This window comes from Rhinopithecus bieti, unplaced genomic scaffold (assembly GCF_001698545.2).
Source record: "Rhinopithecus bieti isolate Rb0 unplaced genomic scaffold, ASM169854v2 scaffold_1014, whole genome shotgun sequence".
Lineage (NCBI taxonomy): Eukaryota > Metazoa > Chordata > Mammalia > Primates > Cercopithecidae > Rhinopithecus > Rhinopithecus bieti.
The window spans coordinates 1,251,767-1,278,333 of NW_016803499.1; the positions used below are offsets into that span (position 1 = coordinate 1,251,767).

General features: G+C 42.6%; 1 protein-coding gene and 1 pseudogene across 2 annotated transcripts; both read right to left on the reverse strand.

The window, feature by feature from the left end:
• Positions 1-7,697: 7,697 nt before the first annotated feature.
• Positions 7,698-23,814, reverse strand: LOC108538380 (28S ribosomal protein S31, mitochondrial-like). Its single transcript, XM_017886431.1, has 3 exons — positions 23,740-23,814; positions 15,923-16,074; positions 7,698-7,847 (listed from the first exon to the last, which is right to left on the reverse strand). The coding sequence occupies exons 1-3, from the start codon at positions 23,771-23,773 to the stop codon at positions 7,806-7,808; spliced, it is 228 nt and encodes a 75-aa protein (XP_017741920.1). The 5' UTR covers positions 23,774-23,814; the 3' UTR covers positions 7,698-7,805.
• Positions 23,598-26,224, reverse strand: LOC108538342 (steroid hormone receptor ERR1-like; annotated as a pseudogene). Its single transcript, XR_001888049.1, has 2 exons — positions 24,732-26,224; positions 23,598-23,841 (listed from the first exon to the last, which is right to left on the reverse strand). The product of XR_001888049.1 is annotated as a steroid hormone receptor ERR1-like (transcript).
• Between the last annotated feature and the right edge of the window lie 343 nt (positions 26,225-26,567).

A 26,567-nucleotide genomic window follows, 5' to 3' on the forward strand; every position in this document is an offset into this window, starting at 1 on the left:
AGTAGCTGGGACTACAGGCGCCCGCCACCTCGCCCGGCTAGTTTTTTGTATTTTTTAGTACAGACGGGGTTTCACCGTGTTAGCCAGGATGGTCTCGATCTCCTGACCTCGTGATCTGCCCGTCTCGGCCTCCCAAAGTGCTGGGATTACAGGCTTGAGCCACCGCACCTGGCCTTATTTTTATTTTTTATTTATTTTTTTGAAACAAGAGTCTTGCTCTGTTGCACAGGCTGGAGTGCAGTGGTGTGATCTTGGCTCACTGCAACCTCTGCCTCCCAAGTTCAAGTGATTCTCCTGCCTCAGCCTCCCTAGTAGCTGGAATTACAGGTGCATGCCACCATGCCTGGCTACCTTTTGTATCTTTAGTAGAGACGGGGTTTTGCCATGTTGGTCAGGCTGGTCTCAAACTTCTGACCTCAGGTTATCCTCCTTCCTCAGCCTCCCAAAGGGATTACAGGCATGAGCTACCATGCCTGACCCCAAATACATTTTTAAATATATTTCTGAACTCACAAAATGTGAAGGAAGTACAAAATGATTACACACATGCACACACAATCTAGAGGTGAAACTAAAGTCATCAGTCAACACAGAAGCCAGAGACGCCCTGGAAGTGTGCCAAAACCAAAAACCTAGAGCTTTGTTAGTTAACATTGTGGCTGCCTGAGGTAGTCAATAGGAATTGGGGCAATCAATAGGAAAATCAAAATACTTTCTTTTTTAAAAACCTAGGAATGAGATGTCAATAGGGGATTTTGAAATGCTCTGACACATTCCTGGGAATCTGCTCAGCAATGCTGCGGATCTACAATCTTTCTGGTTAACTGACTAAAAGGATTTGAACCTGACAAAGTAGGGAACTGAGTCTGAGACCTCCATATAAATCCAGGCACCAAAAAGGGCTATATATTTAGCAGAAAAGACAAAGTTGGAAGGATATGACAAGTGAACCAATAAGCAAATCAGTCTGCAGGCAGTGGATTTTAAAACATTAATAAGTTCAAGTCTTCCCTAATGTTTTCTAACCAGCTTTACTCTTATGCTGGAATTTGAATTTATACCATACTCATAGTCCAAGAAACCTCAATAAATCAAACTAGAATGATTCCTGATTGGTACTACTTCCAGAATCAAGCAGAAACCAGGCAAATCATCTCAATTCTGGTCTCTCAGGATACCCAAAGTTAAAGTTTAGACAAATATGGGCTATTTCTAAAATTTAACAAAGAGTTGAAGAGTCAAACTACCATAAGCAGGAGTCAACAGAAACCATAAAGAGAAGAAAAAGACATAGAAAAATACAAATATTAAAATTATAACAAACTTTATACTCAGGAAGCAGGTTTAAAAGTATGTTTTTTTTTTTGAGATGGAGTTTCGCTCTGTCGCCCAGGTTGGAGTGCAGTGGCCGGATCTCGGCTCACTGCAAGCTCCACCTCCTGGGTTCCCGCCATTCTCCTGCCTCAGCCTCCCGAGTAGCTGGGACTACAGGCGCCCGCCACCTCGCCCAGCTAGTTTTTTGTATTTTTTAGTAGAGACGGGGTTTCACCGTGTTAGCCAGGATGGTCTCGATCTCCTGACCTCGTGATCCGCCCGTCTCGGCCTCCCAAAGTGCTGGGATTACAGGCTTGAGCCACCGTGCCCGGCCTAAAAGTATATTTAAAGTGAAAAGATAGAGATCAACACTATGGGGAGCATTAAAAGGGGCCATTGGTCCACTCTGGAACTTCAAAGTAGATTTTCTGAAAAAGATGATGCTTGAGCTTGGGCATGAAGGACAATAAATAATAAACCAGGAGAAAAAGTGGTGAGGGAGTTTCAGAGAAAAAGATCATAATGAACAAATACATGGAAGTATTGAACAGCAGAGGGACTTCAGGGGAAATTATAAATATTTACCTATTACTGCAGTAACAGATGTAGAGCAGAGAGTAACAGGAGACGCCTGTACAGTATATTAAGAAGTACAGACATTATTTAATAGGCAATAGAGAGTCAAAAAGGGATTTTAAGAAGGGAAGTCTCATGATAATTTTGTTTTAGGTAGCCTGTCTTTCAGTGGTGAGGACAGAGGGCAACACTGAAGCGTCAGGGATCAGTTAGGAGGCTACTACACAGCTTAGGTGAGAGACGCTGAGGGCCTGAAAAACCAGGGTGACAGTAAGAATCGAGAGGAGAGACAGACTGGAGAAACGGCAGAAAAAATTAGCACAACTTGTGATTGACTAGGTATGTGGAGGAGAGCCAAAGCAATCCTACATGAAAAGAATGAAGCTGGAGATGCCACACTACCCATCTTCAAACCATCTACAAGGCTACAGTGAGCACAACAGCATGGCACTGGTGCAAAAACAGACACATAGGCCAATGGAACAGGTTCGAGAACCCAGAAATGAAGCTGCACAGCTACAACCATATGATCTTCGACAAAGCCAATAAAAACAAGCAATGGAGAAAGGACTTCCTACTCAACAAATGGCACTGGGATAACTGACTAGCCATATGCAGAAGATTGAAACTGGACCCCTTCCTTTCACCACAAACAAAAATCAACCCATGATGGATAAAAGACTTAAATGTAAAACCTAAAACTAAAATCCCTGGAAGATAACCTAGGAAATACCATCCTGACATAGGACCTTGTGAAGATTTCATGATGAAGATGCCAAAAGCCATTGCAACAAAAACAAAAACAGACAAGTGGAACCTAATTAAAGAGCTTCTGCACAGCAAAAGAAACTGTCAACATACTAAACAGCCTACAGAATGAGAAAAAATATTTACAAATTATTCATCTGACAAGGGTCTGACATCCAGAATCTGTAAGGAACTTAAATTTACAAGCAAAAAACAAACAACCTCACTAAAAAAAAATGGGGTGGTGGGAGGGGGTGCAAAGGACATGATCAGATACTTCTCAAAAGAAGACATACACACAGCTAACAAACATGAAAAAATGCTCAACATCACTAATCCTAGAGAAATGCAAATCAAAACTACAATGAGATACCATCTCATACTAGTCAGAATGGCTATTATTAAAAAGCCGAAAAATAGACGCTGGCAAAGTTGCAGAGGAAAGGGAATGGTTATCACTACTGGTGGGTATGTAAATTAGTTCAGCCATTATGGAAAGCAGTTTGGTGATTTCTCAAAGAACTTGAGAATTACCCTGAAACCCAGCAATCCTATTACTGAGTATATACCCCCAGGAATGTAAATATCACTCTACTGTGAGGACACACGCACACATATGTTCATCGCAACACCAGCAATCCTGTTACTGAGTATGTACCCACAGGAGTGTAAACATCATTCTACCGTGAAGACACATGCACACATATGTTCATCGCAGCACTATTCACAATAGCAAAGACACAGAATTGACCTAGGTGCCCATCAATGGTGAACTGAATAAAAAAAATGTGGCACACATATACCATGGAATATTATGCAGCCATAAAATAAACACAAGATCATGTCCTTTGCAGCAATACAGATGGAGCTGAAGGCCATCCAGCTCCAGCTTAAAAATTATTCTAAGCAAACTAACACAGAAACAGGAAACCAAATACCTCATGTTCTCACTTATAAGTGGGAGTTAAACATTGAGTACACATGGGCACAAACATGGAAACAACAGACACTGGGGCCTACTTGAGGGCTGGAGGCTGGGAGGAGGGTGAGTCTCAAAAAGCTACCTATCAGGTACTATGCTTATCACCTGAGTGACAAAATAATCTGTGCATCAAACCCCCATGACACAAAATTTACGTATATAACAAACCTGCACATGTACCCTTGAACCTAAAAGTTAAAAATTAATTAAATAAAATGTGCATACAAAAAAAATAAACTGGATTTAGGCATGTCTATTTGTATATAAAAATGGAACTATTGGCTCAGTCATAACCCAACTGAATTATATCTCAGTATATCAAAATGGTTAATATTGATGTAAAGATAATCAACAAGAAAAGAAAAACTATTTCAGGTCAGATTTAGGATTTTACATGAAATTATCACTGCTGGGAAACGAACAGATTACATGTCAGATGGATCCCAGGAGACATGTGAGGACTGACACAATGTGGAATAAACATTAAAAAAAGGCCGGGTGTGGTGGCTCATGCCTGTAATCCCAGCACTTTGGAAGGCTGAAGTAGGCGGATCGCCTGAGGTCAGGAGTTCAAGACCAGCGGGGCCAACACGGCAAAACCCCATTTCTACAAAAATACCAGATACCAGAGGCTGGGAAGTGTGTGTGAGTCAGCAGGGAAGAGTGGTTGGTTAATACAGTTAGACAGAAGGAGTAAGTTCTAATGTTCTATAGCAGAGTAGGGTGACTACGGTTAACAACAATGGATTGTGTATTTCAAAATAGCTCTAACAGAGGACTTGAAATGTTCCCAACATATAGAAATGACAAATACTCAAAGTGGCAGATACCTTTAATACCCTGATCGGTCATTACACATTCTATGCATGTAACAACATACCATCTGTACCCCATAAATATGTACAAATATTTGTTGTATGCCAATTAAAAATAAAATTTTAAAAATAAAAATACAGTGTATCCACTTTGGGAGGCCGAGATGGGCGGATCACGAGGTCAGAAGATCGAGACCATCCTGGCTAACATGGTGAAACCCCCTTCTCTGCTAAAAATACAAAAAAATTAGCTGGGCATGGTGGCGGGCACCTGTAGTCCCAGCTACTCGGGAGGCTGAGGCAGGAGAATGGCGTGAAACCAGGCGGCGGAGCTTGCAGTGAGCCGAGATTGCGCCACTGCACCCCAGCCTGGGCTACAGAGTGAGACTCCATCTCAAAAAAAAAAAAAAAAAATACAGTGTATCTACACAATGGAGTATTATTCATCATTAATACACTGCAAGCTGGATAAACCTTGAAAACATGCTACATGAGAGAAACAACGCATAAAAGATCACAAATTGGGCTGAGCATGGTGGCTCACGCCTGTAATCCCGGCATTTTGGGAGACTGAGGCAGGCACATCGGTTGAGCTCAGGAGTTCTAGACCAGCCTGGGCAACATGACGAAACCCATCTCAACAAAAAAAATTAGGCAGGTGTGGTGTGTGCGCCTGTGGTCCCAGTTACCGGCTACTCACGAGGCTGACACAGGATGAAGGCATCAGGGCGGTTTCATGGCTGGGATCAGCTCTTCCGGAAGCAGCCCTAGCAGGACTTGGTGTCCACATCCTGGACATGGTCCTGCAGAGAGCTTGGAACACTCACCCCGCAATCCGTGGGGAGGAGCAGAGGCTGACGCCTCGAGGACTTACTGTCCTTCTGACCTGTCCTGATGTTTCCAAGGCACTGACTGGGCTTTCAGGACCGGATAAGACTGTGCTAAGGCCACAGTGGGGAAACTGCAGTGTCGCAACTGCAGTAAATCACAAGCCAAATCCTCAACTTTGGCACTGTCCAAAGTACCTTTCTTGGCCAGGTGCAGCGGCTCACGCCTATAATCTCAGCACTCTGGGAGGCTGAAGAGGTGGATTACCTGAGGTCAGGAGTTCGAGAACAGCCTAGACTATGTGGTGAAACCCCTTCTCTACTTAAAAAAAAAAAAAATACAAAAAATTAGCTGGGCATGGTGATGGACACCTGTAATCCCAGCTACTGAGGAGGTTTAGGCAGGAGAATCGCTTGAACCCAAGAGGCGGAGATTGCAGTGAGCCAAGATTGCATCACTGCACTCCAGCTTGGGCAATAAGAGCACAACTCCATCTCAAAAAAAAGCCAATTTATATACTTATTTACTTCCAAAATCTGTTTTTTGGAACATCACTCTTAGGATTTGCATAACAAATAGTGTGTGTATAAATTTACTAATTTTTATTTTATTTGTAAGAACAACTCACCCTTAGCAGATAGGGCCATGAACACATCCTTATAACATAACAGGTATAGACAAGACTGTTTAAATCATAACGATTTTGCTCTTATAGTAAGTAGGTAGAGCAGGAATTCCCACAGAGGGAAATTACTCCTCCAGTTCTTGCTAGCTCAGACTTCCTCCCATGCCGAATCATTGCTGACTCCTCCTTAAGTCTGCATGGTTATCCGCCCATCTCAGTCCCCAACAGAAAGAACAGATCTTGAATCTCAGAGACGGTTGGTGGCCACAAGTCCCTGAACTGCTACTTGGCTTCCCCATGAAAAGCTCAGACTTGGCCGGGCGCGATGGCTCACGGCTGTAATCCCAGCACTTTGGGAGGCCAAGGTGGGCGGATCACCTCAGGTCAGGAGTTCAAGACCAGCCTGGCCAACATGGCAAACCCCCGTCTCTACTAAAAATAAAAAAATTAGCCGGGTGTGGTGGCACATGCCTATAGTCCCAGCTACTCGGGAGGCTGAGGCAGGAGAATCACTTGAACCCAGAGGCAGAGGTTGCAGTGAGCCGAGATCACGCCACTGTACTCCAGCCCCTGGGCGACACAGCAAGAATCTGTCTCAAAATAAATAAATAAATAAATAAATAAATAATTAACAAAAACTTGTTCTTGTAACCCAAGGCAACTGAGAGGCTCATTTAGGCTCTGGCTTCCAGTGAAAATGAGTTCTAGATGACAAGTCTCAAAGAGAAGAGCCCCTCTCCTTGTCTGGGCCCCTGCCCTAAGCCTGCAGACTCAGGTTTGGTTCTCACTGATAAGAGAGACAGAGTTTCACTACGTTAGCCAGGCTGGTCTCAAACTCCTGACCTCAGGTGGTCTGTCCGCCTCAGCCTCCCAAAGTGCTGAGATTACAGGCGTGAGCCACCATGCCCAGCCGGGTTCTTAGTTTTCAATATCGCAGAAAGCTAACTAGATCTTCATCTCAGTTAAATCTCTTGATTGTACACAGTAATAACAGTGAACACATGGTAAAATCCAGCCCATCTAACTCAGAAACTTCATTTCAGGACAACATTCAAACTCCTTTCCCATCTAGGCATTTTTCAGTAGCAGATACGTGGCACACCTGACTCCCTTCCTCCCCTTTCTTCTCCTGATCCCTCTTGGTGAAGGTTTAGGGATAAGAGATGTACTCAGAGCCAGAATTCAGCGGCCTAAATCACCAATCCTTGGATTGCTACAAGCTCACCTAGAGTCTAAAAGAACAATTCTCCTTATGCCCATTGTGATCCTGGGAACGTTAAGTCTCTCCTCCTTTGCTGTTTCTCACTTAGCATCTCATTTGGAAACTTTGTTTCTCTGTGGTCACTATGACACCTGCTCCACTGAGCTTTCTGGCTTTAATTTTTGACCCCTCAACCAGCTCCAAAAAGCCCTGCTGAAGTAGCCCCAGAAACTCACATGGCGATTCCAGTCTTTAATGATTTCTCATCTACATATTAATCACCATCCAACATTCCTGCATTTGTGGTCATCGGGGCAGCGCATCTCGCTGAACCTAAATGAAGACATTCCTGTTCCTTTTACTCCAGATTATCCACACAATTATTCTTAAAAGCCATCCTGGGGATATACCAAGGAAAGTACTTCACTGTTGGAGTCTGCTGATCTAGGGTTTAAGTGTTGGCTGCACCACTTACCTAGCAAATTTCAGAAAGGTAATAAATTCCTATAAATATTGTACAAAAAACATTCACATTCATAAAAATACCCTGAAAAAAAAGACAAATGTATTTTTTTCTTTCCAGTAGAGGGGCAGTGATTATCTGGCATTGTTGTAAAACAGAAGTTTCACAATTTGTTCTGGCTGTCAGCTGGGGTTTTCCATCAGCTCCTAGTGGTCCCCAAGATTTCTTGCCAGGTGGCTAATTCACAGGCCTTCTTACAACATGATAGCGCACTCTAGTCTGCTAACAAGGAGTCTCTATAACATAACATAATCACAAGAATCACTATTCCATTACTTTTGCCATATAACATGAACCAATCAGAGGAGTGACTACCCCCATCACCTCAGCCATATTCTATTGTTGGAAGCAAGTCTCAGGTGTCATCCACACTCAAAGAGAGGCTGTGACTTACTTGGGGTTACTAGAGGGTGGATTTCCAATCCTAATCACTTGTTTTCTTGCTATACCGCATAGACTAGGCCCCCGGTACAATGCTGAAATCGTGAGAGTGATTATCCTGCCCTTATTTATAATCTTTTCATGTAGTAATTCAGCATAAAGTAAGGCATTTGCTGTAGGCTTTTTGTAAATGCCACTTATCAGGTTAAAAAAGTTATCTTCTACTTCAAGTTTTCTAAAATTTCTATATTTTTAAATTATAAACGGCTGCCAACGTTTACCAAACTTTTTTTTTCTGCATCTTTTGAGATAATGTGTGATCTTTTTCCTCCATTGTTAAATTGCCCTGACATTGTGGAATAAACTCAGCCTGATAATGATTTCTAGTCATTGCTGAATTTGCTGTACTATCTTGCTTTGGATTTTTCAAATTTGTCTTCATGATTGAGATGAATTGGGGAGTGCTTCCTCTTTGTCTATGTTTTGGAATAATTTATATAAGATTGGAATTATTTTTTTCCTGTTCAGTAGAATATTCGTGAAAACTTCTCTGAGTTTAGGGTTTGTTTTCCGGGAAGATTTTAAAATACCAATCAAATTTCTTTAATGATTATTCAGTTTTTCCTTTAAAATTATTTTGATAACATAGTTTTGAGTAATTTGCCCATGAAATTTTCAAATTTGCTGCCCTGAAATTGTTCATAATAGCTTCTTTAAAAATAAATGTCTTAATCTTTACAACATCAATAGTTAGTCACATTTTAAACATTTTTTTAGATACGGGTCTTGCTCTATCACTCAGGATGGAGTACAGTGGCATGATCATAGCTCACTGCAGCCTCCAGCTCCTGGGCTTAGGCAATCCTTCCATTTCCCTCCCAAGTCACTGGGATTACAGACGTGAGCAACTGCACCCAGCTTTTTAAAAAAATAAATCTGGATAGAAATTTATTAGTTTTTTAAAAATGAATTAGTGTTTGACTTTATGGATCTTACTATACTATTTCTATTAATTTCTGCCTTTACTTTAGACATTTCATTCAATTTCCCTTTAAGATTTACTCTGACTTATTAAATCTCCTAATCACCCCATCTCAGTTTTCTCTGTTTATATTGTGTAAATATTCCATTTATAATGTGAAGCTAGTAGGATATTCCTTTTTGGGGGGTCATGGGGGTTCATCTTGGCCTCAAAGTGTAAAAATCAAAACCAAATAAGCATGTATTTAATGTAGGCCAGGCATGGTGGCTCATGCCTGTAATCCCAACACTTTGGGGGGCTGAGCAGGAGAACAGCTTGAGCCCAGGAGTTCAAGACCAGTCTGGACAACATGGTGAGACCCTGTCTCTACAAACAAAAATATTAGCTAGGCATGGTAGTGTGAGCCTGTGGTCCCAGCTACATGGGAGGCTGCAGTGGGAGGATCACTTGAGCCCAGGAGGTCAAGGCGGCAGTGAGCTATGTGCCACTGTACTCTAGCCTGTGCAAGGCTCTGTCTCAAAACAAAACAAACAAAAACACCACTTGTTCCTTTTCTCATATCTTAGGATTATAAGCTTACTTCATTGATTTTCAGTCTTTCTTTCTTTTTTTTTTTTAAATTAAGACAGAGTCTTGCTCTGTCACCCAGGTTGGAGTGCAGTGGTGCAATCTCAGCTTATTGCAACCTCCACCTTCTGGGTTCCAGCAATTATCCCGCCTCCCACGTAGCTGGGACTACAGGAGTGTGCCACCACACTCGGCTAATTTTTCTAATTTTTAGTAGAGACAAGGTTTCACCACGTTGGCCAGGCTGATCTCAAACTCCTGACCTCAGGTGATCTGCCCACCTCAGCAGCAAAATGGCAAAACCCTGTCTATATGAAAAATACAAAAAAATTAGCTGGGCATGGCGGCGGGCGCCTGTATCCCAGCTACTTGGGAGGCTGAGGCAGGAGAATCACTTAAGCCTGGGAGGCAGAGGCTGCAGTGAGCTGAGATCGCCCCACTGCACTCCCCTCCACAACAAGACTGAACACTGTCTAAAAAAAAAAAAGCAGCTGTAACAAAAAATAAAAATTGACAAGTGCGATCTAATAAAACTAATGAGCTTCTGCACAACAAAAGAAATTTCAATAAACAGACAACCTAGAGAATGAGAAAATAACTGCAAACTATTCATCCAACAAAGGTCTAATATCCAGAATCTATAACTCAAACAACTGAAGAAGCAAAAAACAATCAACCCTATTAAAAAATGGGCAAAGGACATGAACAGACACTTCTCAAAAGAAGATATACACATGGTCAGCAAACATATAAAAAATGCTCAATGTCATGAATTATTCGGGAAATGCAAATCAAAACCACAATGAGACACCACCTCACACCAGTCTGAATGACTATTATTAAAAAATCGAAAACGACAGATGCTGGTGAGGTTGCAGAGGAAGGGGAATGCTTACACACTGTTGGTGGAAATGTAAATTAGTTCCGCCACTGTGGAAAGTGGTCTGGAGATTTCTCAAAGAACTTAAAACAGAACTACCATTCGACCCAGCAATCCCATTACTGGGTATATGCCCACATGAATATAAATTAGTCTATCATAAAGATACATGCATATGTATGTTCACTGCAGCACTATTCACAATAGCAAAGACATGGAATCAACCGAGGTGCCCATGAATGGTGGACTGGATAAAGAAAAGGGGGGAACATATACACCATGGAATACTATGCAGCTACAAAAATAATGAGATCATGGCCTTTGCTGCAACATGGATGGAGCTGGAGGCCATTATCCTAAGTGAATTAATGCAGAAACAGAAAACCAAATACTGCATGTCCTCACTGATAAGTGGGAGCTAAACACTGGGTATATGCAGACACAAAGAAGGGAACAACAGGCACTGGAGCCTATCTGAGGGTGGAGGGTGGGAGGAGAATGAAGGTTGGGAAACTGCCTATCAGGTATTATGCTGATCACCTGGTGACAAAATTAGCTGTACGCCAAACCCCCATGACGCTCAGTTTACCCAAGTAACAAACTTGCACGTGTACCCCTGAACCTAAAAGTTGGAAATTAAAAAAATAGGAAGAAAACAAAAATTAGAGACACAAATGAGAGTTTTAAAAAGCAGACATAAATACAAAAGTGAACATTTAGCTATTTGAAAAAAATGATTTCCAATTTCCTAACAACATACGATCTTTTCATATGGCATCCTTATATGTTCTTTGGTAAGGCATCTGAACAGATATTTTACCATTTTTATTTTTATTTATTTATGTTTTTGAGACTAAGTCTCAGCTCTGTCATCCAGGCTGGAGTGCAGCGGCGCAATCTCAGCTCAATGCAACCTCCGCCTTCTGCGTTCAAGCAATTCTCCTGCCTTAGCCTCCCATGTAGCTGGGATTACAGACGTGTGACACTATACGCAGCTAATTTTTGTTTTTAGTAGAGATGGGGCTTCACCATGTTGGCCAGGCTGGTCTCAAACTCCTGACCTCAGGTGATCCGCCCACCTCGGCTTTCCAATATGCTGGAATTACAGGCATAAGCCACCGCACCAGCCCATGTTATTTACTTTATTTTACTTTATTTTATTGAGACAGAGTCTTGCTCCTTCACCCAGGCTGGAGTGCAGTGACGAGATCTCAGCGCACTGCAACCTCCCTGTTCTAGGTTCAAGAGATTCTCCTGCCTCATCCTCCTGAGTACCTGGAATTACAGGCATGCACCACCACGCCTGGCTAATTTTTGTATTTTTAGTGGAGACAGGGTTTCACTGTGTTGGCCAGGCTGGTCTTAAACTCCTAACCTCAAGTGATCTGCCTGCGTCGGCCTCCCAAAGGGCTGGGATTATAGGCATGAGCCACTGCACCCAGTCATATTTTGCCATTTTATAATTGAGTTTTTCATTTCTCATTGTAGAGTTTTAAGATTTTTTATTTTTATTTATTTTTATTTATTTATTTATTTTGAGACAGGTTCACTCGTGTTGCCCAGGCTGGAGGGCAGTGGTGCGATCTCGGCTCACTGCAACCTCCACCTCCCAGGTTCAAGCATTCTCCTGCCTCAACCTCCCGAGTAGCTGGGATTACAGTCATCCACCACCATGCCTGGCTAATTTTTGTATTTTCAGTAAAGACGAGGTTTCACCGTGTTGGCCAGGCTAGTCTTGAACTCCTGACCTCAGGTGATCCACCTGCCTTAGCCTCCCAATGTGCTGGGATTACAGGCATGAGCCACCAAACCTGGGCAATAATTTTTAATATATATTTTGTATACCTATCCTTTATCACAGATAGGTGTTTTGCAAATATTTTCTCCTACTCTGTGGCTTGTCTTTTTATTTTATTTTATTTATTTTATTTTTTTGAGATGGAGTTTCACTCTTGTTGCCCAGGCTGGAGTGTAATGGCGCAATCTCGGCTCACCGCAACCTCTGCCTCCCAGGTTCAAGCAATTCTCCTGCCTCAGTCTCCCAAGTAGCGCCTTCCGAGTAGCTGGGATTACAGGCATGCACCACCATGCCCGGCTAATGCCCAACTAATTTTGTATTTTTAGTAGAGACAGGGTTTCTCCATGTTGAGGCTGGTCTCGAACTCCTGACCTCAGGTGATCCGCCCACCTCGGCCTCCCAAAGTGCTGGGATTACAGGCCTGAGCCACCGCGCCCGGCGTCTTTTTATTTTGTAACAGTATCTTTCACAGTGCAGGCGTCTTATTTTAAATATAGTTCAACTTACCACTGTCTTCTTTCATGGATCATGCTGTTATGGTGTATTAAAGAAGCCAACACTCCCCCTCACAAATCCCCCCCCCATAAAACCCAGCCTTAGAAACACTGTTACTGGGTAGGCATAAATGTGATTAAATTTAGTTAAAATCAAAGTAGAAGCTAAAATAAAAACGATGTCATTGACAATCCAACATATAAACCTAGTACCAAATCTAAGTGACAACAATTCCACCTAATAGCGCTTGTAAATCTCTGTGCAGGCAAAGCACAAGAGAAGGGACTAACAAGTTCTTAAAACAGAAACAGAAAGCTATTCTAAGTTGGAAAAATAATTTATACGCATTAAGTGGCAAAACAATAAACCTTAATTTTTATATAATGGAAAAACACCATAGTGCGCATTAAATTGTAAACACATGACATGTCATTTTGTCATTTTCAGTATTATGTTCCAACACTGACCCAGTGAGCTACTAAAAACAAAACAAAACATCTTTCCCCAGAAACATCCAAGTAAATCTTCATATAAAGCTAAGTATTAGTGGGGAAAGAAATGTATTTCATTAATCTCAACATTTAACTATAAGAAATATTAAAGAAAGTTATTGAATTGTTGAGGATGCAGGTTACAATGCCAGTTTCTGAAAGTACAAGTTTCTAAGTGTGTACCCAGGCAGTGATCAAAGTGAGAGTTTTCACAGTCCTTTCCTGTTTTTACTTCAGATAACAATTGCCTTAAGGAGCTGCAAATGAGTTACCCACTACCTCCTTTTCCAACACTGAAATATCGATAATATGCACAGTGTCATGTGGATAACTGTCACATTTATCTCCTCAACCTGACCAAAAAAAAGATGTTTCTCTCCTGTCTTAGAAATTAAATTTTCTCAGAAACCAGGTCAAATTTAAGATAAATTCCATTGGAGTTTGATCACTTACAATTTTGATGCACTTAAGTGTTTCACTGCTGATGACAATATACCAGGAGTTGGTGCTTTCCTAGCACCCTATTTGGTGGTTCCCAGATAATACATTCTATCCTTGTTAATATTCTAAGATTTAAAATGTTACAGTACAAGGTAAAATTTTTAAAAATAAAATGTTACAGTATACAACAGAAAATAGTTACAGAAGCAAACCCCTTCACAATGTTGTTGCTGTAGAAACAGGGATGATGACGGATGATGCTTTACTTGTTAACCTCACGTACTCCCCACACCAACCTCATATAATGAGTCCTATTATTATTATTCCCATCATTTTAGAGATGAAGGAAGTGAGGCTTGGAGAGATCAATTCTGTAACTCACTCAGGATCTTGAACTTCTAACCACTATGCTTCACTGACTCTCCTGAATAAAGTCACATTATTATACCTCAATACTGTTATTTTTTTCTTTCTTCCTTTTTAATTAATTAATTAATTTATTTTTTTCTTGAGACAGAGTTTCACTCTGTCACCCTGGCTGGAGTCCAGCGGTGCAATCTTGGCCGCAACCTCTGCCTCCCGGGTTCAAGTGATTCTCCTGCCTCAGCCTCCCAAGTAACTAGGATTACAGGCATAAGCAAGCCACCGTGCCTGGCCTAATACTGGGTTTTCAAATCAAGTTTTTAACCATGAGGACTTGGAACATCCAAGTGCTTCAAATAATGAAATCCAAACATGTTGTAAGAGTAGACCAAATCTTTCCTTAATATCAGATATTATTTTGCAGAAGAGGAAACTGAGGCCCAGGAGCTTAAATAACATCCTTAAAGGCAAATGGCCAATAATGGACAGAGCTGGTACTCAGATTGGTACAACGTAAAAATGCATTGGTCTTTTTACCTTACCGTGATACCTTCCAGAACACAGAAACCATACTTTAAGCAATACATACATTATGTAATACACGAAACACAGTATGCCATATTATTGCAGGTACAATATGAATATACAGGCCAGGTATGGTGGTTCACACCTACAATCCCAGCACTTTGGGAGGCCAAGGCAGGCGGATTACCTGAGGTCAGGAGTTTGAGACCAGCCTGGCCAACGCTGTGAAACCCCTTCTCTACTAAAAATACAAAAATTAGCTGGGTGTGGTGATGCACGCCTGTAATCCCAGCTACTCGGCTGGGGGATGAGAATTGCTTGAACCCAGGAGGCAGAGGTTGCAGTGAGCCGAGATCATGCCACTGCACTCCAGTCTGTGAGACAGAGAGAGAATTCATCTCAAAAAACAAAAACAAAAATATGAATATATGAAATATTAAGAATTTGCTAAAAGAATCTGTCTCTAAAGTTTTCCTATAAAAAGCAACACTTTATATTAATTATATTATTGACATGTAAGATTAAATATTTCTGATATTTAAGCTTCTGTTCCACCTATCAATCTAGCAAATTAAAGATGATCAAAAATTAAGCTATTACAATGATACCACAACATTATGAAGGGTAAAATAAGGACTACATTTTCCTAAGACTTATTCAGGCTCTTCTAACTTCTAGCTAATCTTACCCTAAAAGTACATCAATCTTTCCTAATTCAAAATACTTCTATAAATTCAATTAAAATGTTTAACTGATGACAACATGGGTTTAATAAAAAATAAATAGCATAGTAATACTATTTTCCTTTTGATTTAGGAAGAGGTAACATCTCCAAAAACTAATCAGTAGATGATATTCTGTTGCCAGTTCAAAGCATCTATATTATGTGGGCAAAGATTTCAAAAGCCTACTAATGTTTTTGCTTTGAGTAGCTCATACAAGTTCCCTGCACCTCATTAATGCAATGGTTTTATGACTAAAGGACACCAGCGTGAGACTTTAAGAATTGTAATGTTCTCCAAAATTGAAGTATAATCTCATACCCCTTATTTAATATATAGAAGATTCACCAAGTAATATCCTGTTGAGCGATTAGAAAATTGCAATCATTTGCAGTTCTCAGTCCTTTTATGTCATAGAAATTCATGATGCATTTTTGCCATATAGTTTTACTTCTTCATTTTCCTTATCGAGCATCTGAAACTAAGTGAAATTCTAACATCTTTTTTAAAAAACCTTGTCAGATTTATTTTAGGACACCATGAAGATATCTACAAAGTGTTTTGAAATTCATGAAATTCATGTAAGTATCCACACTCTGAAAGTGAATATCTGGCAGAAATAATTTTAATCAATAAATTTTATAACCCCCTGAAATTAACACTTACCTGCTTCATTGTTAATTGGGAACTCCCACTGTTTCCCCTCTTGGTCCCCTTGGTCCACTGGATCAGCTCTTCAAACCCATTCTGAAGGGGTTGTTCACTTACTGTGGCTAACTGCTTAGCAAATTCCACATCCCAAAGCGAAGGTGACGTGTCTGTATAATAAACACATTTTAAGTAAGAACAAGTCAATGTAAATATCTTTCTTTAAAAAGTTATAACCAATCCTGAATTGATCATGTATTTTTCAGACCTTGACACTCATAATTAAATAGTATATAATAAAAGTTACTGAGCGATAACTGCAAAATTATATTAAAATTATAACCACAATAATGGCAAGCTTAACTTCTGTTTTACAACAATGCCAGGTAATCACTGCCCCTCTACTAGAAAGAAAAAAATAAATTTATATTTTGTTTCAGGGTATTTTTATGAATGTGAATGTTTTTTGTACAATATACGACTCTGTTTTTTAAAGTCTAGCTTGTTTATCTTTATTTTTAGTCTATCAAAATTAGTCACTAATGTACTACTGTTAACAACCAACGAAGTTAAATTTACAGAATGATGATAAAACTGCTAATGAATACTGACTACTTCCTCTGTGCTTAAATGCTTTTTATGCATTAGTGCATGTAATCCTCACAACCAACCCTATGAGTAAGGTATTATCTTATTGGCTAATTACCACCATCGTATTACATGTTTCAATAACTTATTTACTTTTGAAACTTCAGATCATCTTTTGAGAATGAATCATATTCCCACCAGTTATGGCTACTGGGAATGTAAAATGGGACAACCACCTTGGACCAACAGTTTGATGGCTTCTTATAAAGTTAAAAATATATCTATTATTCAACATAGCCATTTCATTCCTGGATATTCACCCAAGAGATAATACATGTCCACACAAAGATTTGTACACAAAAGTTAATGGCAGCTTTCTTTGTAATAGCCAAATGTGGGTTGTAATTTGGGAAACAACCCAAATGTCTACTAACAGGTGAATAGGTACAAAAATGTGACACATCTAGCCGGGTGCGGTGGCTCAAGCCTGTAATCCCAGCACTTTGGGAGGCCGAGGCGGGCGGATCACGAGGTCAGGAGATCGAGACCATCCTGGCTAACACAGTGAAACCCCATCTCTACTAAAAATACAAAAAATTAGCTGGGTGCGGTGGCGGGCACCTGTAGTCCCAGCTACTTGGGAGGCTGAGGCAGGAGAATGGCGTGAACCCGGGAGGCGGAGCTTGCAGTGAGCTGAGATCGTGCCACACTCCAGTCTGGGTGACAGAGCCAGACTCCATCTCAAAAATAAATAAATAAATAAATAAATAAATAAATCAACAAACAAATCAGCAATCAAACATTTGTTTTGTATCATGATAAAATATGCACATTTCTATTTTTCTCTATATACTATAAATTTATATACTTTTTAAATTTGTGATTTGTTATGTTAGATTTACAGATTTATATAGATAGTATGAACAGTTTCCATATATAGTCTTCACCCAGCTTCTCCAAATGTTAAGACTTTACATAATCATGGCACAAAGGGCAAAAAAAAAAAAAAAAAAAAAAAAAAAAAAAAATACAAAAAACTAGCCGGGCGAGGTGGCGGGCGCCTGTAGTCCCAGCTACTCGGGAGGCTGAGGCAGGAGAATGGCGTAAACCCGGGAGGCGGAGTTTGCAGTGAGCTGAGATCTGGCCACTGCACTCCAGCCTGGGTGACAGAGCGAGACTCCTTCTCAAAAAAAAAAAAAAAAAAAAATGTGACACATTCATACAGTTGTATACTACTCAGTAATACAAATGTGTTACTAGTACATGTAACAGCATGGATGAATCTCAAATCATTATGCTGAGTCAAAGAAGCCTGACGCAAAGGAGTACATACTGTGTGATTTACAGTTACGTACAACTCTAAAAGATGCAAACTAATGTATTGTAACAGCAGATCAATGGTTGCCTGCGTACTGTGTGTGTGTGTGTGTGTGTGTATTGCAAAAGGACACAAGGAAACTTTGGAGGATCATGAAAATGTTCAAAATTATAACTGGCAGTTTCATGGGTGTATATATTTGTCAAAACTAGTCAAGTTATATATTTTAAATATGTGCAGTTTATTGCACACAAATTATACCTTAATAAAGTTGCAAAAAGAAAATGAGTAACGATATCTATCCCTTGGCTACCTTTTCCCTATATTTTATCCTTTAGTTATTTTACCAACATTTTGATCTTTCTTATTTTTTTTCTGTGTGATCTCGCTTTTTAAAATAAATGAGGATCAGCTGGGTGCAGTGGCTCACGCCTGTAATCCCAGCACTTTGGGAGGCCATGGCGGGCGGATCACTAGGTCAGGAGATCGAGACCATCCTGGCTAACACGGTGAAACCCCGTCTCTACTAAAAATACAAAAAAAAGTAGCTGGGCGTGGTGGCGGGGGCCTGCAGTCCCAGCTACATGGGAGGCTGAGGCAGGAGAATGGCATGAACCCAGGAGGTTGAGCTTGTAGTAAGCCGAGATTGTGCCACCGCACTCCAGCCTGGGCCACAGAGTGAGACTCTGTCCCAAATAAATAAATATATAAAATAAAGTAAAATAAATGAGGATCGTATGGTTTGGCAATCTACTTTTTTCACTGAATGCTTGCATCAGTATCCCATTTTATATATATATGTATCACAATCCCCTACTGTTGAATATTTTGATCATTTATATATTTTCTCTTTTAAATACTATAATGACAAATACCCTTATAGTTACACTTCTGTGCATATCTGTAATATTTCCTTAAAACAAATTCCTAGGAACACAATTTCTGGGTTAGAGGCATAGATTGCCTATGATCCATCCTCCAGCTTACCTCTTTATTCAGTCTTGCCAAGCCTACTAAAGCATATCAACACATAGCTCATTTACTCTTCTGTGAGCCTTATTTTATCTATTTTGCTTTTTCTGAATCTGTTTCTGAGTCTTTATGTGCAGAAATGTGTCTAACCACACACTGACTGCTAGATATTAAGTATTTTGGCCTAGATCATCTGATACTGGGAAACAATCAGTTGTCAGCCTTAACCAGCCACATTTACAGAGCAATCACACCAGTAAAATAACTTCATTGTCTCGGTTTTCTTTTTACTTGGTGGTCACTGACTGACCTATGTCTTTTCCATCATCATTAGGGTCATCACTCTACTTTTACACTTGCTCATAGTTGCAAGCATTTATTAAATATGTACTATATTCCAGGCACTATGCCCGATGCTTTCTCAGATTACCTCATTTCATCCTTGAGATGTATGTGCTAGCCCTCATTTTATAGGTGGGCAACGGTTAGGGTGGCAGAATCTGAATTTGAATCCAGTTCTACACAACACCAACACTCTTTCTGTTAAGCTATACTGCCTGTCGACTCTAGGATAACCAGGAGGGCCTATGACTATATCCTCTACAGCAGTGGTAGGAACTTAGTGTGGAACAAGACGTGGGAATCATGGAACAGAATCACTCATTCAATCGGTCAATAAAAAAAATGACTGAAGGCATGCTGTATTTCCAGCATTACTTGAGGTGGTGGGAAAACAGCAGCGAACAACCACTAAATTTATGTTTCCATATTTTGCTATTCTTGTACTTAATTGGGAGCATTCTGGCCGCGTGCGGTGGCTCAAGCCTGTAATCCCAGCACTTTGGGAGGCCGAGACGGGCGGATCACGAGGTCATGAGATTGAGACCATCCTGGCGAACACGGTGAAACCCCGTCTCTACTAAAAAATACAAAAAAACTAGCCGGGAGAGGTGGCGGCGCCTGTAGTCCCAGCTACTCGGAGGCTGAGGCGGGAGAATGGCGTGAACCCAGGAGGCGGAGCTTGCAGTGAGCCGAGATCCGGCCACTGCACTCCAGCCCGGGCGACAGAGCAAGACTCCATCTCAAAAAAAAAAAAAAAAAAATTGGGGCATTCTTTAGACTCATGCAAGTGTAGCATATTCAAACAGTCCCTTCATGAGAGGAAATTATTGTATAAATTTGGGTGCTATTTTCCTCACTAGAATACAGTCATTTGATACTGTTTGATAGAATACCTAAAACTTCAATGCTTCCTTGCCAACTAACTTCAGTTTTAGAATTAAGATTTTACATTTTAAAAGTAACCTGGCTCCTTCAAGAATCTTCAAGTGTCTCTTCTGGCTGGACAACAGCAGCTGTCCTGACAACAACAAATTTCCTTTTTTTTTTTTTGAGATGGAGTTTTGCTTGTCACCCAGACTGGAGTGTATGGGCTCACTGCAACCTCCGCCTCCTGGGTTCAAATGATTCTCCCGCCTCAGCCTCCCGAGTAGCTGGGATTACAGGTACCCGCCACCATGCCCAGCCAATTTTTGTATTTTTAGTAGAGATGGGGTTTCACCAGGTTGGCCAGACTGGTCTTGAACTCCTGACCTCAGGTGATCCACCACATTGGCCTCCCAAAGTGCTGGGATTACAGGCGTAAGCCATGACGCCCAGCCAACAAATTCCTTTCCAATGCACGCTTAACCATTTGAGCTGGGGAGAGGCGAGTCATTGTCCCTATGCATTCTGCACTTCCTTTTTATCATACACAAGAGAATGCAGTTTTCACAATACGAGAAGGGGGTTGTTCTCCTAGCTTCACTTTCAGTTCAAATGAACAAACACCGAATTAACTTCTTTCCTCTATAGATGTATATTTTATAGTACAATTTGTTCAAAAAAAGAATTTAAGATAACTAGTTCCTACGATCTGTAAGCCACATGAGTAGGTGCTACATGAATGAGATTTAGCTCCAACAGTATATTAAATAGGGGGAAAATCAAAAGTTTCTATAAGTAACTGGTAGAAAGATTAAATGAGCCCTTGGAGGCCAGCCTAGGAACTTACCTTTTATATACAACACTCTTTTCCCCGCCTGCAGCTTCGAGATGGAATCCCACTCTGTTGCTTAGGATGGAGTGTTATGGCACAATGGTGGCTCACTGCAGCCTCAAATTCTGGGCTCTAGTGATCCTGCCACCTCAACCTCCCAAGTCGCTAGGATTACAGGCATGTACTACCATGCCTGGATAATTTTTTTCTATTTTTTAGAGAAAGGGGCTCACCATGTTGTCCAGGCTGGTCTTGAACTCCTAGTTGCAAGCCATCCTGTTGTCTCAGCCTCCCAAGTCCATATACAACATTATTTCTACCAAGATCCTAAAAACTAACTTCTATTCTTTAGAAATGCTCATCACTTATATGCTGGAAACCACTCGTATTGAGTTTCTTCATTGATTTTACTAGTAAACCAAATTTAATGTCAAGCAAGAAGACACTCTTATTTCTTTTAGACTTAAAATGGCGAATTTCTTACCCAAAGAAAACACTACAAGTCTGTTAAATATATTCCTTGAATGTTCTTCCCATCTCCTGAACAATCAGTAAGTCACTTCAGTAAGTTTTTTTATAAATGCTATCTCCTCTTCCAGGCAGTAAGCTGTGTAAGGGCAGGAACCAGTATATCTTCAGTAAGTTTTTTTATAAATGCTATCGCCTCTTCCAGGCAGTAAGCTGTGTAAGGGCAGGAACCAGTATATCTTTATGTAATAGCAATGGTAGTTGATTATTAATGCTCTAACCCAAATTAGTAGCTAATCTGAACCTCTGGATTCGGTCATTGGTAGTACTTACCTCCCACTGTCTCACAGAATGCAACATTTCATGGGGGAAACCTGACCAAAACTAGCAATATCGACAACTGTAGTGTGCTGTGTCCCCCACCAGGTTACTTCAGAGTGCATGTGTGTTGCCTGGATCCTGAAGGCTGGGCAGGGAGCCAAGGCCATGGTGCCTAGCTGAGGAGCAGGGATCCCTGAGAACCCAAACATCCCGGGGCATGCCTGAGAACCTATCAAAGAAAACACTGTCATCGTGCACACAGAGCAGGCAAACAGTCAGAACACTAGCTTAAAGGCAGCTTAGAGATGGGAGGCAGGGTGACTCTAGAGCTTCTCAGGAACGTCCAGTATGTAAGTCCTAGTAAACTCAGCTATTCGTCAAGCTGAACTTGCCCAAATTATTCTTTGGTCTCTCAATGCCTTCCTAGTTTGGGGGGATGTTACAGTCCCAAGATTTCCTTATAACGACCACCACATTCATAAGCAGGATCCAGGCCAATGACAGAATGGAATATTAAAATTTTCAACTATTATACCATCAGAACACTAAGGAAGGACATCTCAGAAAGATGGAACGTTTCTCCACCTGAGAAAGTGTTATTCTTTTTATTTTTCAAGTTTAATTTTTAATTTGCTAGAACCCAGTAAATGATGATTTCAAAAGCAGAGTTTGCATCAAATTAACATTTAACTCAGGGCAAAAATACATTTTAAAAACCTAAATCTTGAGGCCGGGCGCGGTGGCTCACGCCTGTAATCCCAGCACTTTGGGAGGCCGAGACGGGCGGATCACGAGGTCAGGAGATCGAGACCATCCTGGCTATCACTGTGAAACCCCGTCTCTACTAAAAATACAAAAACTAGCCGGGCGACGTGGCGGCGCCTGTAGTCCCAGCTACTTGGGAGGCTGAGGCAGGAGAATGGTGTAAACCCGGGAGGCGGAGCTTGCAGTGAGCTGAGATCCGGCCACTGCACTCCAGCCCGGGCGACAGAGCGAGACTCCGCCTCAAAAAAAAAAATAAAAAAATAAAAATAATAGAAAACCTAAATCTTAAGGCAGAAGTAAAACATTATAAAAACAGTATGTCTAATACAGACCGCAAAATGTCAGATTTTTAAGAGATTCACATAGCATTTTATAGCACTAAAATATTAATACAGTCAGAAATATTATCAATTGGTCGAAGATTTGTTTATAAAATGTCTAGACTGCTAATTGAAGAAGTGTTGCTATATAAGTAATAGCTACAATACAACCAACCAAGTGATTGTTTTTATGACAAAAGAACTAAGGCAGGTAACTGCGTGGTTTCCATTTGTAAAGCTTTTGCAGTATTAAATATAAAGTATTACTAGGGGTATTTTTTGATTCATCTCCCTACCCTAATGCCCCCAGAATGTGCATCACTTCTCTTTAACTCTATTTTTAAAATTCTGTGAACCACCATACCTATTCATTGTAGGCCTGACCCTACGAATTGTTTGCTTTGATATGGTGGAAAAATCATTTTGGTAAACTACTCTATCTTCTCCTAGTCATTGAGCAATTTCAAACAGAAGTCTTAAGAATTTTTGCATCCCGACAAGTGAACAACCTGTTTCTTTACCACTATGAAGTTTGAATTTTGACTAGAATCTGTTAGAGTTGTCGATATTGCTAGTTTTGGTCAGGTTTCTCCCATGAAATGTTGCATTCTGTGCGACAGTGGAAAAACAAGTTTCATATTTATGTGCAGTTAACAGGAGCCCTTCTGAGAAACAGGGTTAACAATCTTACATTTCCCCTTGTGATCAAAACCTTTTGTTTGCAGGGAGCAGGATAAGATTTAAAAGTGCTTCAAATCAGAAAACAAGCATTAGCTAGCTTACACATTCCACTGAGTAGTGTCAAAAAACATAAATGCATTTAAAATAATTTGTAAGTCCAGCAGATATAAGCTTGATGGGTTCCTAACTAACATATTAAGTAATTACAAAGATTCATTTTTTTTTTACAAACTTTTAAGCTATTTTATAAAATGGCTATAGACCTCACTGTACTTCTATTTATCTGTGCATTAATAAAAACCTATTAAAATTCCTTATTTACTACTTCTGAAAAAGTCTAATCAAATAAGATCACTAAAATTACCAGAAAAGCTTTGAAATACTGATTGCAGATTCATTTCAAAGTAGATTTAACCCCTTTCAGGATCTGGTGTTTAAATCATGAATGTTTTCACCAACTTCAACTCTGAAAAATATAAAAATTTTAGCCAGTGCTGGCTATAGTTAAACAGTACTGGTATTACTTGAAAAAATAAAAATAAAAAAATACGTTGCCAATCATGCATTCCCCAATTTCTTTTTTTTTTTTTTTTTGAGCTCGATAGTATATTTACATTTTTCTCATTAAATGTTCAAAACCAAAAGCGGTTTCTCCTTGCAGCAAATACACATTAAAATACAGTCTCTGTGCAGCCAAGGGCTGTGGGCCCTGGCTTGCCCCATGGCCCTGCGCCTCCCTGGTCAAACCCAAAAATAAATATAGTGTTACTGCTCTGCAGGGCATAGAGGCAGTGCTCTCCTACCCCCTGAGGAGGCTGGGTGGGAGCTGATGGGGAAGCCTTGGCCACCCCAGGGGTCCAGGGGCTGGAGCCTGCTTGGAGTTATTGCTTCAAGGGGGGCACTAATGCCCAATGCAAATGATGAGAGGAGCGAAGGGAGCATGGGCCTTTGCTCTCCAAGTCCCACTCTGCTCTGAAGAGGGGGTAGGATTAAGCAGCAGCAAAAGCATCACCCACTGGGAGACTGTGGTCTCCATCCCCTTCCCTCCCTGAGACAGGCTTCTGCCTCCTACACATCCCCTGCAGCCCCCTATGGCTTCTGCAAGGCCCCCCACACTCTGGGGGCACATTATGGTTTGCAAGGGGCAGCACTGTGCCCAGAGCCTGGACACATGTTCCCAGCTTCTGACAGCCCCTAGGAGGGGGGAGGGGAGGGCATGGGGCCTGCTCCCAGGGGCTGATGGCATTGCCCTGGCCCTGCCAGCAGGTTGTGGCACTGCCCAGACCCCAGCTCCGCCCCGTCCTTGGGGCTGACCCCATGCTAGGCAGGTCATGCCAGAACCCCCACCAATCCCACCTCTTGCCTCAGTCCATCATGGCCTCCAGCATCTCCAAGAACAGCTTGTGCATGGGCACCTTGACCTCCAGCTTCACCTCATAGAAATGGGCCAGCACTTTGCCCGCTGTCTGGTGGAGGAGCGGTAGCATGAGCAGCAGCCTGCCTGCCCACCGCGGCTCAGCACCCTCTCCGGTGCCAGGCTGGCCAGCTTCGTACTCCAGCAGGGCCTCGTGCAGCGCTTCTGGCAGCTGCTCCACAGCCTCGGCATCTTCGACGTGTGCAGAGTTTGAACTGGCAAGGGCCAGTGCCTTCAGTAGAACGTACTCCTCTCCCTCCAGCCACAGGGCCTGCAGCCTCTGCACCAGTTGCAGCAGGGCAGATCCCCGTTCCCCGAGTCCAGCTGCCCGTGCCCCCTCTTCATCCAGGACTAAGTCCTCAGCAAAGGCCAGCTCATCCTGCGGTAGCAGTGAGAGCTGGGCCACACCTGGCATCAGCAACTCCATACACACGCTTTGCAGTCCTGACATCTGGTCAGACAGCGACAGCAATGAGAAGCCTGGGATGCTCTTGGCCCAGCTGATGGTGACCACAATCTCTCAGTCAAAGAGGTCACAGAGGGTAGCCACGGCTGGGAGGTGCCCATCAGGGCCAGCAGGGTCGGGCATGGCATAGAGCTTCTCAGGCTCAACCACCAGCAGATGAGACACCAGTGCATTCACTGGGGCTGTCTCCCGGGGGCCTCCAGCAACTGCCAGGGGCCCAGCAGGGAAGGGGTCCGGAAAGGGCAGCAATCCACCTCCGGCCGCCGCTTGTACTTCTGCCACTCACCCCGGACGCGGTCCAGGCGCACTCCCGCAGGCACTTGGTCAAGCGGCAGGCCTGGCAGACCTTGCGTCTCCGCTTGGTGATCTCACACTCGTTGGACGCCGGACAGCTGTACTGGATGCTCCCCTGGATGGTCCTCTTGAAGAAGGCTTTGCAGTTCTCACAGGATGCCCCACCGTAGTGGTAGCCGGAGGCCATGTCCCCACAGACGAGGCAGAGGCGCTTGGGCAGGGAGATGAGCACCAGCTTCCCACCGCCCTGCTCGCCATGCCCAGCCCCCTCCCCATCCTCCTCTTCCCTGTGGCCTGGGAAGCAGCGGGTGGGAGCTGGACCAGGGGCCAGGGCCACAGGAGGCTCCGGTCTCCGTCTCCGAGGAACCCTTCGGACTGTCAGGCCTGGCCGGCTCTGCCATGATGTACAGAGGCTCACTGCCCACCACCTGGCTGGACATGGCGCTGGTCACCTGACACGCGGCTGCCCTCCTGCCCCCGCATGCCGATCCCAGGCACAAGGCGGGCGCCGCTCCACCTCCTCGCGCCCGGCCTGCAGGTCCACTCTTACACTCCCGCTGTCGCAGAGGCTGCCACCGCCGCACCCAGCCCCGCAACCTGCGCACACCTTCGGGGAGCCGCCTCAAGTTGCCACGCCTCCCCCCAACCCCGACGCCCGCGGGAGAATTCTACCAGGTTATCAGGAAGTCAGTGGGGAGAGCCAAGGAAGAGGAAGTTCCCCCTGCCCTTGCGACGACCTTTGACCCAGAGAGGAGGGTGGCCCCAGGCCCCTTCGAGCGCCCCCACGTGGTCTTCAGAGCCCCTTCCCCGACGCAGAGCCCTCCCGGTCTTCCATCCCCGCCCGCCCCAGGGACTTCCAATGGAAACCTGCCCCGGGGCGGGCTGGATCGGAGGCCCAACCCTGACCCGGGCCAGGACCCGCAGCCACAGCCAGATCCTGCCCCAGGCCAGCCCACCAGGACTCGGACGCCGGAGCTCGCCGGAACCCTGACCAGTCCGGCCCTCGACTGGGTCCCGA